At 40.2% G+C, this 17,811-nt stretch overlaps 1 protein-coding gene across 3 annotated transcripts in view; it reads right to left on the bottom strand.

The window, feature by feature from the left end:
• Positions 1-17,811, bottom strand: part of LOC134217961 (guanine nucleotide exchange factor DBS) — a 502,406-nt gene that overhangs the window by 394,486 nt on the left and 90,109 nt on the right. For all 3 annotated transcript variants that reach the window (XM_062696807.1, XM_062696808.1, XM_062696809.1), the window contains exon 2: positions 3,091-3,534. In XM_062696807.1, coding sequence (XP_062552791.1) covers positions 3,091-3,534 — 444 coding nt within the window. The remainder of the gene's footprint in view (positions 1-3,090; positions 3,535-17,811) is intronic.

Below are 17,811 nucleotides of genomic sequence, written 5' to 3'. Positions count from 1 at the left end.
CGGAGGAATTCCGGAGGAACTTCCGGAGGAATTCCTGAGGAACTTCCGGAGGAATTCCCGGAGGAACTTCCGGAGGAATTCCCGGAGGAACTTCCGGAGGAATTCCGGAGGAACTTCCGGAGGAATTCCCGGAGGAACTTCCGGAGGAATTCCCGGAGGAACTTCCGGAGAATTCCCGGAGGAACTTCCGGAGGAATTCCCGGAGGAACTTCCGGAGGAATTCCCGGAGGAACTTCCGAAGGAATTCCCGGAGGAACTTCCGAAGGAATTCCCGGAGGAACTTCCGAAGGAATTCCCGGGGAACTTCCGGAGGAATTCCCGGGGGAACTTCTGGCGGAATTTTTGAAGGGATTTTCGGAAGAATTCCAGGAGGGACTTTAAGAGCCATACCTGGAGCAGCTTACAGAGCACTACAGCTTACACTTCCTGGTTGAATTTACGGAGGAATTTGTGGAAGAATTTCGGAATATTTCTAATGCTTGAAATAAGCCGCCGATACACGGCGCCGACAAATTTGCAATCGGCGCACAGGTCTACCTCGCTTCTGTGTTTGTAGGGATGGGCTTGTGTCCATAGTGTCGGAGGAGCCCGTGAAAATGTCATAGCTATCAATGTCCGTGTTTTTCTTTCCTTTGCCAACTTTCTTGCTAACTTGCACTGCTGAGATCGATTCCTTTGGGGAGGCGGCCTTTCGGATTGTTTCGTTTAGCTTCACAATGATTTGATCCTTACCGAGTCGGTAAGGGTGGTGATCTTCTGAGGAAGATCCATTAATTACGTAACGCAAAAAAATACATTTTCAATCCCCCCTCCCCCCTATGTCACACTTTTTGTATGAAACATCTTAAAATTGTGTATGGACCGCATGGACCGTCACACTTTACTCAACACGTTACAAGCGTTACGTAATGTATGGACGCTCCCTGAACAAGTTTTTCGAAAAATATCCGCACAGCCGTGCGCCAGATAATTAAAAAACTATTTTTTTTTTTTGCTGATTTTCAGCAAATTTGACAGAAATCTCGGCAAAAAACATGTTTGCTGGGGAACGGCTGTTTGAGTCTCGGTAAAATATTAGCGTTTTGCTGAGATCCCGGTAAAAAAAAGTGCAAGTTTTACGTTCCAATGACTTCCTTTTCTTCTATCGGCTTTGCTTTGCAGTAGCCAATGACAGCATGCAAAGTTTGGAACAAAACAGTTACGGTTGGTTTGGTAGTTTGCTGCCAGACAATATAAATACTCACGGTCACTCTAATGCGAATGTGTACTACACACATGTGGAAGCGTTTGATTGGAGAGTGGATTGTGAGTGCTTCGACTATGCGTCCGATTTAGGAATCACAGGCTCATTCAATAGCTGCTAAGTTGCGAAGGCCGGCAGGGGTTCTTCGTAGCTTGGTTGGTTGAAAGCACCAGTCTAGCGTACTGATGTCCATGGGTTCGAGTCCCATCGTAAGCTCCAATACATTATCCAAACCAAAATCTTCCACATAATGTACACATTCACATCGAAGTTTTTTCAGAACATTGTAAAACAACCATGTCGGGTGGCCAATATCCGAAAACTAGACAATTAAATTTGTTTGAAATGTTACGTTAAAATATGCGTCACTCTTGAAGTGTCATTTTTCTTAAGAGCCTACCTTGTTTTCCGTATACCGTGATGTCCAGTCCAGGGAAGTCGAGAAAATTTCCAAACAGAAAATGCCAATGACTGATGGACCGGGAATCTTACCCAGGCACCTTCTTACTATGTAGCTTCTAATGATGGACCTCAGTGTTGTGCTGAATCATTATCGGACGATAATGATTGCGATTTTTATGTGAAAACTTTGCACGTGAAAACAGTAGGCGAGTTGTCGCCGACGACAACTTCTCAAATTTTGTACTTGAACGATAATAAACACAGAATTTTCATTCAATCATTATTCTTTACTAATATCAACTAATTGTCAACAGTCACATTATATCTTCTACTTGGCGTTATGATTTCATGGTAGTAAGGAAAGAGAGTTCAAAATGTAACGGTAAATGCTTCAAATCAAGATACGATTTCCAAACGATTCTTAATCGCTGGCGAGTTTTAATCACTTGATAATTTAAAAGTAAGATCGCGGGTGAGTTTGATCTTTCACGATTTTTCGAAAATTTGATTTGCCCATCCCTGAATTGGACCTTTTGGAAAATGTCACAATAAATGTTTCTATATTTCTAAAAATTAAATGCCGTTTAATTGAACGAAATTCGACAAACCGAGATTCGATCTGAACAGTAGAACGTGGTAGAACCATAAGTACTAGAACGCTAGTGGCGCTGTAGTCATTTCAATTATTTTGCCAAATTATGCTTCTACAAGCTTCAATTAACCATAATTTATACACCATGCTGTAGTGCATGTTTGGTTCCATCACCAACATCGATTTGACATTTGTAGTACCGGTACTTTGGCTGCCAGGTCGAAGAAACCTAGATGTTAGTCACGCGAACAGCAACGACATTAGCAATCTTATACTTTTGAATCAACTATCTGAACCAATTTAACCCTTAACGGCGCAAGGCGATTTTTATAGAAATCGTCGAAAATATTTTTAACGTAAACAACCATTAAAATCATTAACATAAAAAGTATTTTCGGTTTGTTGTTTTAAAACAACATTTCGCATTAAAGGGTTAAATAATTGTTACGAACAGTGTATGTTGCACAAACTGTGTGATACAAAAATATGTAGCATGGTGAACTTTGATGAGCTTTTAAAGCCAAGCTTCATTAGCTTAAAAGCTTCTCTCGAAAGAACTACCCACCTTTGTCAGACAATTTGCAGTTATTTAACTGGAGCAATGTTGTTATCAACGAATAAAATAAAAAATCTTCTATTTTGTTTCTTTTAGACTATTACAGAAATAGAAACATTTTTTAAGAGAATGTGATACAAAATATTGAAGTCTTTTTTCGGCGCTTTGTCACGTCTCTAGAAATGCCCTGCGACATGTATTGATAATGTCTACATTTCGGCGCACAACGCTGAAACACACCACGAACAATGCAAACGAATAACACTAAAACAAACTCCACCAATAAAGCTTTCTCACCTGTAATGATCGCATACTGCGGGTGCAACAAGTCGGCCACATCGGCCACACTCAGCGGTTCCTCCGCCGAGCTAACACTGGAATTCATCCCATGATCCCCGCCCAAAGCACCATTCCGTTGCTGTTGCTGTATCGGCCCCACAATCACCCCCGGCGCCACCACGTGTCCCGTCGTGATCAGCGAGCTACAGCTGCCGTACGCGTTCATGTTCAGGTGGTTCCCATTTTGGCACACGTTCTCGATCAGCTTGTTGACGGTGCTGGAGTTCTGCAGGTTCTGGCTAAGTACGGTTTGCACCGAGCTGACCGACGTCACCGACGACTGGTGCTGGAACAGGTGATGCTGCTGCTGATGATGGTGCGCCGAGTGGTAGGATGATGCCGTGCTGCCGCCACCACCGCCGCCTCCACTTCCGACGCTGTTGGCTGTTGGTGGAGGAGATTCTGCGTGGGGAGGAAAAGGAGAACAGAGAAGAAAAAGGTTTAATTTTGATTTTTAATTAGAGAAGAAAGCAATTTCTATGCTGGGCGCGGTAGCTCCGGTTAAGACAGCTACATGAATGCTGATGCGGAAGGGGGTGGTTCCCAGCGATCATTGTCGGAGATGATCGTTAAGCAGAGACCGGTTTATCTTGTGCAAGTGCAATGGATTCATTGGTATTTGTTTTTAATTTGCGGTAGGCACGTTTCCAAACATGACTTGGAGCAGTAATTATTAGGAAGATGATTTTTGTTGTCTGTTAGTGAAAGCAGCGCATTGTTGGTTCTTCTAAAATAGATTGGGTTCTAGAGGCTGACAAGTGGGTTGTGAGAAACTAAAATTGTTTTTGTACGCTTTTGATGTTTGCCCACTATCGCTGTCTGAAGCTCAAATTATGTTTTGAATTGTTTACTCGGGGTATTCGGTTACGATAAGCTGAGCATCAAAAGAGCTTAAGAACTACAAACAGTGTCGTGTTTACCATGATGAGTAACTTCATCCAATATCCAACAAATTAACCTCATTCCTTCCTCTTGCATCCCGACCCTGCGATAGGTAACACGGCATTCAGTTGGGCTTATCGCACTCCAAGTATAAAAAAGAGAGATAATTGGTTTACTTCCCTACTGACTTAGCGAACGTGTTGCCGGCCGGCTGCTATCAAAGCGCGTTGGGGTTGGATAATGTGGAGTAATAATATGTATGTGGTTCCACCTGAATCGCCATTCTTCAGAGTACTCTCGGTGCTCCGTGGATAAGGTAATGGATATGAGCACAGACATGTGAGGCGCAAATAGACCATTCATCTTTCGATTTGCAACATTGCTGCATGATCGCGCTCGGAACACTCTCGCAATTTCGCATCTATTGCTCTATAAATATCAATCTCACACGCTTGTTCGTTTCTGGGATTGGCGATTACGATTCATTTCTCAATTGACGAAAGTCTTGAGCACGTCGATGCAAATGTATCTAAAATCGTATAAATGAATTGAATTGAAGCGAATTAGAAAACAATGTTTGAACAGCATGCTTGACATGCACATAGCGTATTAAACGGATAATTAAATGGTTAATAAATCTGAATTTGGAGATCTATGCGATCATCCTGACTGCACACTGATACGATCTGATGGAAATGGTTTGCGCTGTTTGGTTGAATTGATGCAATTTCTAATCACATTGTTGAGAAACGAATATGGGAAGGCAGACTTGATCCCCCTCTATTTTATCGAGAACCAAAATAGTTTTGTTCTAGCATATTTTTGTATAGATCCTTTTAGACAAATAATCGTTATGTGGTGAATGATTTTTTGCATTGACAACCGTATTCTGCAGGAAAATTTGTGTGTTTTGATCCTCCCACAGATTTTTTCAATGGCTACGCAAAATGGAAGCAATTTCTCCCAACAATGATCAAACGCTATCATTTTTTTCACAGCACAAATATATAAATATACGAATGAACTATACTGATAAAAATGTCAATATTCTATCGCAATTTTAGGTTATTTGAATTTCAAGTTGTTGCCTCAATATGGGGACACTTAATCTCTAATTAGTCACCCATACGAAAATTTGGCAGGTATTTTTTTTGTAGATTTGACGCTCTCCACGTCGTCTCGTACCTGCCGGATCGGAAGCGAACACTATCTTTGCAGGGTGCATTCTTGCAACATGCCCTGCCCATCGTACCCTTCCATCTTTAGCTACCTTCTGGATACTGGGTTCGCCGTAGAGCTGGGCAAGCTCGTGGTTCATTCTTCACCGCCACACACCGTTTTCTTGCACACCGCCAAAGATGGTCCTAAGCACCCGTCTCTTGAATACTCCGAGTGCTTGCAAGTCCTCCTCGAGCATTGTCCATGTTTCATGTCCGTAGAGGACTACCGGTCTTATTAACGTCTTGTACATGACACATTTGGTGCAGTGGCGAATCTTTTTTGACCGCAGTTTCTTCTGGAGCCCGTAGTAGGCCCGACTTCCACAGATGATGCGCCCTCGTATTTCACGACTGACATTTTTATCAGCCAAGGATCCGAGGTAGACTAATTCCTCGACCACCTCGAAGGTATCCCCGTCTATTGTAACACTGCTTCCCAGGCGGGCCCTGTCGCGCTCGGTTCCGCCCACAAGCATCCCGGGCAGAAGCCATAAACAGAATAACAAAACATGATATGGATATGATTGATATAAGAGATAAAAGAACAGGCAACAATATCAAAAATTTGCACCGAAATATCATTTAAATATCAAGATATGCTATTGATAAGAACAAACTAATGGCACATGATATTGATCACTTCTTACAAATAGCATAACTTGATCTCCTCATGATATTTTAGTGCAAATTATTGATATTGTCGTCTGATCTTTTATCTCTTATATCAATCATGTCCATATCTCATTTTGCTATCTTATCAACATTTGATATTATTGAGCTATTTTCGTCTACTCGGGATGTACTTTGTCTTTGACGCATTCACCACCAGTCCAACTTTTGTTGCTTCACGTTACAGGCGGGTGTACAGTTCTACCACCTTTGCAAATGTTCGGCCGACAATGTCCATGTCATCCGCGAAACAAATAAATTGACTGGATCTGTTGAAAATCGTACCCCGGCTGTTACACCCGGCTCTCCGCATGACACCTTCTAGCGCAATGTTGAACAACAGGCACGAAAGTCCATCACCTTGTCTTAGTCCCCGGCGCGATTCGAACGAACAGGAGTGTTCGCCCGAAATCTTCACACAGTTTTGCACACCATCCACCGTTGCTTTGATCAGTCTGGTAAGCTTCCCAGGGAAGCTGTTCTCGTCCATAATTTTCCATATCTCTATGCGGTCTATACTGCCGTATGCCGCCTTGAAATCAACGAACAGATGGTGCGTTGGGACCTGGTACTCACGGCATTTTTGAAGGATTTACCGTACAGTAAAGATCTGGTCCGTTGTCGAGCGGCCGTCAACGAAGCCGGCTTGATAACTTCCCACGAACTCATTCACTAATGGTGATAGACGACGGAAGATGATCTGGGATATCACTTTGTAGGCGGCATTAAGGATGGTGATCGCTCGAAAGTTCTCACACTCCAGCTTGTCGCCTTTCTTGTAGATGGGGCATATAAACCCTTCCTTCCTGTTCAGTTTCCCAGATAATGACTATCAATTTGTGCAGGCAAATAGCTAGCTTTTCCGGTCCCATCTTGATGAGCTCAGCTCCGATACCATCCTTACCAGCTGCTTTGTTGGTCTTTAGCTGTTGAATGGCATCCTTAACTTCCCTCAAGGTGGGGGCTGGTTGGCTTCCATCGTCCGCTGAACTGACGTAGTCATCTCCTCCGCTGCCTTGACTTTCACTGCCTGTACTCTCAGCGCCATTCAAATGTTCCTCGTAGTGCTGCTTCCACCTTTCGATCACCACACGTTCGTCTGTCAAGATGCTCCCATCCTTATCCCGGCACATTTCGGCTCGCGGCACGAAGCCTTTGCGGGATGCGTTGAGCTTCTGGTAGAACTTGCGTGTTTCTTGAGAACGGCACAGCTGTTCCATCTCCTCGCACTCCGCTTCTTCCAGGCGGCGTTTCTTCTCCTGAAAAAGGCGGGTCTGCTGTCTCCGCTTCCGTCGTTCCGAACGTTCCACGTTCCGCAGGGTAGCTTGCTGCAGCGCGACCGCCCGCTTGTCCTCCAGAATCTGTCTGCACTCTTCGTCGAACCAATCGTTCCGTCGACTTCGTCCCACATACCCAACGTTGTTGTTCTCCACTGTGTCGTTAATGGCTGCTTTAACTGTATTCTTTTCGTCGCAGTGGTCTTCGCCGATGGTTCCGGTCCGTACTCTCTTGTTGATTGTTCGTTGCGTGAGTTTTTTTGGCTGGCTTGCAGGGCCTGACACCAAACCCCCTAAATTTCCGGAGGACCATTCCTCCTTATTTCCGGTGGACCATAGTGCACAGTTTCACTTAGAGTCCCTCGCTGGCACTCGGACGATGATCAGCCGCCCCTAACATGGAAAACAGACGCTGTTGTGAGCCGATCCTGACATGGAGAACAGACGCTCAGTTAGATTTGCACCTCCGGAGAGGAGTTCCAACCGTGGGTTACCCGATCTTCCCTAAGGTTGCTCGTATCCCGGTCAGCACCACGGGAGGTAGTGATAGGAGTTGCTGGGTAAGAGGCTAAGGACCGCGGGATGGGGTCTATTTTATTCTTTCAGGTACGCGAAGTACCATTCATTCATTTATTTAGTCTACATCTAAACTGCCCATGATTGTAACACTCGCATTTTTATACATTTTGTAAAAAGCCTGTGACTCGTTCAGAAAGCTCAATTTACTGCAGCTAATCCCACAACAGTAAAATATGCTTTACTATCTTGCTTATCTGTGGTAAGCTGGAAATGATTGAGTTTGTGGGGAGGATTGACAAACGATTTACAAAATCAACTAAAATGCAAATGTTACAAATATGCGATCATGGGCAGTAGGGTGTCCCAAAATTGGACCAAGTCTGGGATTTTGGGGGCTCAACCTTCAAATGAAAGCTTAGGGTATAACAAAAGAAAAATTGATCTACGACAACTCTGGGAAATGACGTTTAGGGGTGGCCCTGACGCGTTTTATGAAAAAAGTGCATTTTTATAGGTAACATCGAAAATACCGGTATATCGGAAAGAAATTCGATGAAACCCATCCATTTTATATTTTTACATTTAACTTAGGGTCTATACTTTATGGTAAAACTTTGATACCGCATGTTTTAGCTCTATATATTTTCACTGATGCTTTAAATGCCCAAAATGATGAATTTTTCTTAATATTTTTTATTAATGCATCCAAAACGGGTATCCATCATAATGCTTTCGAAACTAGATATACACACTCACTTCAGCTCTGCATATTTTGGTTCTTTTGCCGAGATCTGTCCAGCCGAGCGCTCGGTTTGTGACTTTCTGCTGATATCTCAGCTGAGAAATTAGTTTGTTTACTGGGCACTCAAAAGAGTACTAGGGCTACGGCTACATACGTTCATTCAGCCGATATTCCAGAAAACGAACATAGACCAAGATTTGCACAGCCGAGATCGGTGGAAAAATTTAAGTGTGTACATAGAAAGATGGGGAATTTCATAACGAATATTTTGCTAAAAATAGCAACCTCCTATCTCTATCCGTTTAAAAGTTATTCACGATTTACTGCAGATTGGAAAAAGACTTTTCGAAATTTCGGATCATAATACCTGGATCATGTTTAAGTAAAGAAACGCCTACTTTTCCATACCAACCAAATGAGTGCTTTAATAACCAATATAGCATTCATATGTGTTGCATAAAATTGATTTTAATACTTATTTGAGTGTTATAATGGAAACCCAACGATGGACCAGCAGTAACATGACTGACTACAAATTGTTCAGTTAGTCTGGGTGAGTACTCAAATAGATTGATGAATATGGTTTCAAAACTACCCATAGGTAGGTTCAGCTATCGTTTCATGGTTTGATGAGCTGTGCAATGTTTCTCGATAACATGGAAATTAATTGTTTTCTGACCAACTTGATTTTTTAACCAGCACGATCATGTGAAGTTAATCCGGCTGGATCATATCATAATTTTTCCAAGCTGCAGTAAATCGTGAATAACTTTTAAACGGATAGAGATAGAAGGTTGCTATTTTTAGTAAAATATTCGTTATAAAATTCCTCATCTTTCTATGTATATCGAAAGCATTATGACGGATACCCGTTTTGGATGCATTAATAAAAAAATATTAAGAAAAATTCATCATTTTTGGGCATTTAAAGCATCAGTGAAAAATATATAGACCTAAAACATGCGGTATCAAAGTTTTACCATAAAGTATAGACCCTAAGTTAAATGTAAAAAATATAAAATGGATGGGTTTCATCGAATTTCTTTCCGATATACCGGTATTTTCGATGTTACCTATAAAAATGCACTTTTTCATAAAACGCGTCGGGGCCACCCCTAAGCGTCATTTCCCAGAGTTGTCGTATAACAATTTTTCTTTTGTTATACCCTGAGCTTTCATTTGAAGGTTGAGCCCCCAAAATCCCAGACTTGGTCCAATTTTGGGACACCCTAATGGGCAGTAAACAGATAACACTGAATCAACAATTTGACGCCACAATACACGGTTCGAGGCCGCATCTCTCCATCCTCGAATACGCCCCACGCTCGCCAAGTCGTTTTGCACCTGGTCTGCCCATCTCGCTCGCTGCGCTCCACGTCGTCTCGTACCTGCTGGATTGGAAGCGAACACCATTTTGCAGGGTTGCTGTCCGGCATTCTTGCAACATGCCCTGCCCATCGTACCCTTCCGGCTTTAGCTACCTTCTGGATACTGGGTTCGCCGTAGAGCTGGGCGAGCTCATGGTTCATTCTTCGCCACCACACACCGTCTTCTTGCACACCGCCAAATATGGTCATAAGCACCCGTCTCTCGAATACTCCGAGTGCTTGCAAGTCCTCCTCGAGCATTGTCCATGTTTCATGTCCGTAGAGGACGCGAAGTACCAATGGTACGCTTTACCCAGCACTTGCCGTGCCAAAAAGAAGATTAAGTCTCCCCAAATTCTAAGATTGCATGCGCTGTCGAAATCCATTACTAAAATCGTTCATGAATACGCATAACAAGTAGTATTTTTTTTCTATCTCGCCAGCTGATAATTTGGTTGATTTAAATGATCATTCGCTTTACTAAACACCTGAAATTTTGTATGTTCATAATATTTATATTTAGTGACATTTCCGAAAAATTTAATTTTAAAATTTTAAATAAAATTAAAATTTCATGAGTTTTTAAATTGAAATTGATCAATTTTGAAAATAAACGTTCACGTAGCTTTTGCAGCGAATGCTACTTCATAAACTTACTTTACTTACTTATGGATCCTGTACCCCTCCGGTGGTGCAAAGGGCCGACTTGAAAGATCTCCATCCTGAGCGTTTCCCGGCTATCGCTTTAACCTGTTGCCAGGTTAGATTTCGGTCGACTTCTTTTATTTCTTTATTGAGGCTTCGCCCCCATGAGCCTCTGGGTCTGCCTCTGCTGCGATGTCCCGCTGGGTTCCAGTCTAATGCTTGTTTACAGATTTCGTTTTCGCCCTTACGTAGAGTGTGGCCGACCCAGCCCCACTTCCGATCCCGAATTTCTGTTGCTATCGGCCTCTGGTGACAACGACGATGGTTTGAGATCCAGTTGTGAGGCCACCAGGCCCGAATTATATAACGCAGGTAGGTGGAGCAGACATACGCTGGATGCCCACTGCGGGACGTCAAAATCGTCATCGGAGACATGAACGCACAGGTTGGACGGGAAGAAATGTATAGAACGGTCATCGGACCGCATAGTCTGCGCACCGTATCGAATGATAACGGCCAATGATGCATAAACCTTGCAGCCTCCCGCGGAATGGTAGTCCGAAGCACCTTCTTTCCCCGCAAAAATATCCACAAGACCACATGGGGATCACCCAACCAAGAAAACCAAATCGACCACGTTCTAATTGACGGTAAATTATTCTCCGACATCACCAACGTTCGCACTTACCGCAGTGCGAATTTTGAATCCGACCACTACCTCGTTGCAGTATACCTGCGCTCAAAACTCTCGACGGTGTACAACACGTGTCGAAGTCGAGACGGTAGACTAGCCCAAGGATTCACACAGCAGCTGGAAGTGGCACTCCCAACGGAAGAGCAGCTAGGCGCAGCATCTCTTGGAGATGGCTGGAGACATAATTTATCTCTCCCAGTAATCCCATATTTATCGTCTAGTTCTTTTCGTATTAAATTATACCCATCTACTTTTGTTGGACCTTATCCCGTATACTTCCGGAAAAAAGATAAACCTATTAATGTTTTGCTTATTTCTGCGGAAAATGAGATAAATGGTGTAATTTATGATGAGCCATTAAATTGTGACGATATCAGGACTCATGGTACTGGAGTTTTTGGGAACCTTGCTATTTTCCCAGTTCATGTTTTAGATTGTTATCGGTCATCAAAACAATTATTTAATGAAAAAACAAATAAATATATCCACTCCAATTGTACCGAAATTACTTTTGCGGGTCTGTTCTTCCTTATTTTGTAAAAATTGACAATGTACTGTTCCGTGTAAGACTTTATTTCCCAAAGCTTATGCAAGTCGAGTCAAGTAAAAGACACTGAAGACGACCTCACAGTTGAGGTCGAAATACGTATCTGCAAAGATAACGAAATGTAGTGGAATTAAATGGAAAGTACTTAACTCGTCTTAGACGGTTAAACAATTGGTCAAAAAATAAAGTTGAAAAATCAACAATCTTACTGAGAAATTTTGAAAACATCTGGTGATATTAGTTCTACAAATGAATTTGAAATACTACCTAATGATGAAAACTCTATTTTTTTTATACACTCCCCCCAATTAACGAAAAAGAACAATCATTACATCTAAGATTAATAATGATGTTGTTATTCCTCATCCATCTACTTCCTTTAATAAAAGTTTCCCTCCTCTCTATAATTCTTCTGTTTCTTGTAATATTCCTGGTTTTCAAATAATAGATACTAAAAACCCTGATTGATCCACCTAGCGGTGTTTGTGCTTTTCTCGTGCATCAGACACATACTAAAAAAAATTGAGTGAGAATCAAAAGTGAATATATATATATATATATTATATTATATTAAATTATATATAATATAATATATTATATATAATATATTATATTATATATAATATATTATATAGCCTTTTCGTTACACCTTGGTGTACGAGAAAGGAAAAAATATACCAATCAAAATTCTAATGTCCACCAGAATGATTCAATCCATAAGGTTGATGATAAATCCTGTATTTAAATTATTTTAGAAGAAATTTTTGATATCTTAGGATTAAGTGATTTTTGGAGTAATCTAATTAAGAAGTGTTTACCCTTTGTTGCTACATTATTACGTAATAAACTAGATTCTTTTGGAACTCTAATTTCTTCCTTTTTTCTTCCCAATGGCTATTTTTTAACCACACAGACTTAAATATTGTACTATTGGCTATTTTTAACCACACGGACTTAAATATTGCACAGTGGAATTGTCATAGCGTTATTCCTAAATTAGATAAATCAAAGGTATTAATTAAAAATTATAATATAGACATAGCTTGCTTACAAGAAACTTGGTTAGTTGAATCTTAAATATTTATATTCCGTCTTTCAATATTATTCCTAAAGATTGAAATATTCCATACGGTGGTGTTTTTATTGGTATAAAAAATGGTATCCAATTCAGGTATTTAAATGTATCCCATGTATACGAAGCAAGGCCATGCTGAGGGTGGGTGGGTTAGATTCCCGGTGCCGGTCTAGGCGATTTTCGGATTGGAAATTGTCTCGACTTCCCTGGGCATAAAAGTATCAACGCATAGTCGCATAGTCAAATCACTCGCAACCCATTTGTCAAGCCAACACTTCCACATGTGTGTAGTACACGTTCACATTAGAGGAAGTGTTGGCTTGAAAAATGGATTGCGAGTGATTTGGCTATACGTCCAATTTGGGAATCTCGATCTCATTCAGTAGCCGCTAAGTTGCGAAGGCCGACGGAGGTCCTCCGTAGCTTAGTTGGTTAAAGCACCAGTCTAGCGTACTGAGGGTCGTGGGTTCGAGTCCCATCGAAGGGAAAGTGGTTACCTCCAATACATTTTTCAAATCATTATCTTCCACATAATATACATATTCACATATGAGTTTTCAGAACGTTTAATTAAGGTTATAAATATACTCAAACCTGGTAAAGATCCTTCATTAGTTGATAGTCGTAGACCTATTAGCTGTTTATCGTGTCTTCGAAAATTAATGGAAAGAATGATACTCAATCGTTAAAAAATTAAATTTTCTCCTCTTCTCAATTTGGATTTAGAGAAAGTTGTGGTACTCGTGACTGTACTGCTTTGTTGGCCTCTCAAATTTACCTTTCTTTTAATATGAAGCAAGATCTTGTTTCTAAGGACTGTATCGAAAATAAGTTATCCACAATATTTTATTCGAATAAAATCGAATAATTTTTAAAAATTTATTAAAAATTGTCTAGCAATATATGTTAATTCTGTTTGTTAAGTTTTATGAAAAAATATAATACTGAATAAATATTGCACTATTTCAACATTTATTCAAGCATTTTTCTTCCTGGTCACAAATCGGCATAAAATTGGCTCGTTTTATAACATGATTACTTTCTGGTCCAAATTCCGGTCACTTGATTTTGATTTTCTTCCTTTTACGACAGGTTAGTGAACGTGTAGTATCCCCCAAGCTTATTGACCATGAATTTTTACCTTTGGGGTGGATAGCGAAACGCTTGGTCAAATTATCCATCTCGATGCCCTTCTTACGGAGCCATGTGTCCAAAACTAGAATTTCGATATCACTTTCAATTTGCGATACATCGGAAACAACAAATTTTCAACAAACAAACTAATTCGGATTTTAAACTTAACATACGCATACATCGAATGCAGGGTAAAACAAACCAATACCTTAATGAGCTTCTGAGTAGTAACACTTTGAAAATGGATAACTTATTTTCGATACAGTCCTTACTTTCCTTGATGTTTCCGATTCTGTTCTTTGATGCCTATGATTCTGTTCTTTCTGATTTGTTATTCACTAAAATGAATAGCTATAAAATTCCAAATTTAATTTCTAATTTTTTATGTAATCTATTTTCATTGAAAATTATGAACTTTTTTCATAATGGATCTTCTAAATTAATTCGTTATATTTATTTTGGACTATCTCAAGGTTCGTGCTTGAGTCTATTTTTATATAACTTATTTAGAAGCGATATGATGTCTATCATTCCTAATGGTTGCATCTTTTACCAATTTGCTGATTATAATGTTATTGCTATCAGTGGCAAAAATAGAGAAATAATTCGTCATTTTATGCAATCTGCTCTTTGGGCGTATGAGAATGGTTTCAATTTTTCATTTTCAAAAACTAAATTAATAACATTTTCACGTAAACATTCTTTAAACAAAATTGATTTATTTCCTCATGGTTTGAAAATTGAACAAGTTGCAGATTATAAATATCTAGGGATATGGTTCGATTCAAAATTGCAATGGGAAACACATATATCATATATTCAAAAAACTTGTTCCAAGCGTATTAATTTTCTTAAATCTATAACAGGTACATGGTGGGGTGCTCATCCATCTGATTTCATTACGCTTTTTAAAACAACCATTCGCTCAGTCCTTGAATATGGATGTTTTACTTTTGGAAGTGCTTTTGCCAAGCTTGAAAAAATCCAATTTCAATGCTTACGTATTTATTTGAAATTGATTTATTCTACTCATACCAAATCTATTGAGATATTGGCTGGGATTGGACCTCTTAATATTCGATTTCGCGAACTAAATTGTAAATATTTAATAAATTGTTTTTCCAAAAATCATACTATTGTAAATATTTTAAAATTATTATCTGAAATAAATCCAACTTGTGGAATATTTGATTCATTTTATAACAGTATTTCTCAAAATTTAAGATCGAACCTATCACTTGGATTTTATAATTATAGCATGGAAGCACATTTATTTCATCGTTTGATTGATTTGACATGAAGAGATAAAGCAATTAAATAATCATGAGTATTCACGCTTTGCAAACATTTTCTTTCAGCGTAAATTTATTGGGCTAGATTTCAATAAATTTCACTTTTCAGATGGGTCTTTAACTCAAGATGATGCACGTTTTGGTGTTTATAATCATTTTTCAGCTCATTGTTACAAACTTCAAACTTCTTGTTCTATATTTATTACGGAATTACCTGCTATGTTTTTTACATGTAGTTTAATTCAAAAATGTTCTCCTGATTTCTTTTAAAATATGTTCTGATAGTTTAAGTTGTCTTAATGCAATTAAGTCTAATAGTTTCAAATCAAAAACTCACCATATAGTTTTAATGGCAAAAGAATTTGAAATGGAAATGGTTCTCAACAACGATCCGATTGACACAAGAAGGCGAGAAGCGCAGCGAACAAGATGGATCGATCAGGTGGAAGACAATTTGCTGACGCTCCGCAGACTGCATGGCTGGCGCCGTGCAGCCATGGCCTGAGTTGAACACCATGGTATTATATAAATCACTAATTTCGGTGCTGGTAGCCAAATCATGGCTGCCAAGCAAGGACCTGATCAATTTACCTTGCCTTATTTACCAATCCACCTTGCCCGCTGCGCACCTCGCCTTCTTGTGCCCGTCGGATCGTTGTCGAGAACCATTTTCACCAGGTTACTATCCGACATTCTACAAACGCGTCTTTTAAACGCTACATTTTTCACTTTGTGAAGAAATAAACCAATGTTACAAATTGTTATTGTCACAATATGCCCTTTCATGCTCTAATTCCCGAAATTCGCATGAAATCCGGTTAAATAATGGAGCATTCTTTTACTAGGGCTGATCCATATGTTTTTCTTGAATCTCAAGCATATAACGGTTATTAGCCTCCGAACGGAAATACATATCTGCCGGAACCCTACTCGATTATTCATGGCTACATAACGAAAAGAAACATTACGAATGAAAATATGAAAACAAAAAGCTGCGATTAATAATATCCAGAACAGGTTGTTTCCCATTCAACTCGTGCTTAATCGCCAGTAAATCCATACAACAACCATTCAAAATTCATAGGCGGAATTCGCCGCAGGAAGTATGCATGCACTGCACACTTCCAACTGAAAAAAACTCACCGGGGCTCATCGCTCGGAAGCGATCGCCCATGTTTAGAAAGCTAAACAAACCACTCTCACTCTCAATGCCAATGTCGTCATACAAGGCGGCACAGAGACGGAGCACCCCCAAGTCCACCGGCAGCGAGTTGTCGTGCCAAATTCCACCAAACAGGCGATAACAAAACCTACTGGTCTGGCTACTTTTAAAGCGTATCTTGCTGTTTGACCGCAGGACGCACATGACACCAAGATCTGCCATCGCTGCAACCGGACCGGCTCACATCTTCCGTTTAAACGGCATTTACACGGATCGTTGCGTGTCTTCTGTGTGTCTTCTCACAGTGACGGCTGTTCCGAATTTTGGGGATGGCTTTTTACTAAATACTTATCAGTTATTTTATTGAAAAAAACACGATCGGTCAAAATATTTGGTAATGTTCCATTTCAGTCAACGGGTGGGATAAAGTCTGATATATTTAAAGAACTCTTTTCCAAAGAATAGTTTGACTGAATAAGTCAGAAAAAATATTTTAAGCTCTTTTTAGTGGAATCTGGAATGTATTCAACCGTCTAAGACGAGTTAAGTAACCTCCATTTGTCAATTTGTTGTCAATGAATAAGTCAATTTGTTTCAATTTGAAGTGTATTTCTCTACGTTTTCTTATTACATTTCGAATTAACTTTGGAACAATCACGTTGAAAAAATATTCAAACGAATCGTATTCTTTAGAAACTTTTGATTTGAACGGAATTGATTTGAAAGAAATTTTTATGTGAACAGATTCTTAAGAAAATTTTAATTATTTTTCAAACCTGGTGGAATCTTGTCACTGTGCGTCAGAGCCGGCTTTGGACTTATGTTGGATTAAGTATCATTGCATTTATCAAGCACGCACCCTGGCAGGCAGGTGGCAACCACGATGCGAGCATGGCATGGCGACTTTAGTGACGGTAGGCCTAATAATAAGTCTTCTTTCCTTTCATGCGCGCAGAGCTTCCGAACGAAAGATTTGTGTGCATGGAATTCCGTTTCTCGTTAACTGCGTGTCGTTTTGCATAATTGATGCGGATGAGCGTTTCGAAGGCATCTTCCTATGCTCGTCGTCGTCGTCACATTTAAGCCCCCAACACAATGCATTCGGCGTTTCGGCATTTCGGTACGACCATTCGCCGCATAGCTTTTTCAATTATTGTTTTATTTTCTTCAGCTTAGCCCTTTGGGTTCGATCATGACAACGAAAAACATTTGCCCATTTGAGTTGTGCAAATCTTGGATATGAGACGACCGGCGGGCCGGGGGAAGATAATTTTCCTCAGCAGATCGCTTTTTCGGCTCTCGCGGGTAGTAGGTTCGTCGTACATATTTCAATTGGAAACAATTTAGCAAAGTGAGAGCGCCGCGTAAGACCTTTCACCTCTCGGCAAATGAAAATTAATTGCAATTATAGAGGAGATAAGCAATTCAGTATCTGCCATTTGTGCTTGTCAGTT

This window comes from Armigeres subalbatus, chromosome 2 (assembly GCF_024139115.2).
Source record: "Armigeres subalbatus isolate Guangzhou_Male chromosome 2, GZ_Asu_2, whole genome shotgun sequence".
Taxonomy (NCBI): domain Eukaryota; kingdom Metazoa; phylum Arthropoda; class Insecta; order Diptera; family Culicidae; genus Armigeres; species Armigeres subalbatus.
The sequence above is the reverse complement of the archived record's forward strand: the minus strand, read 5'-3'. Positions and strand labels throughout refer to the sequence as shown.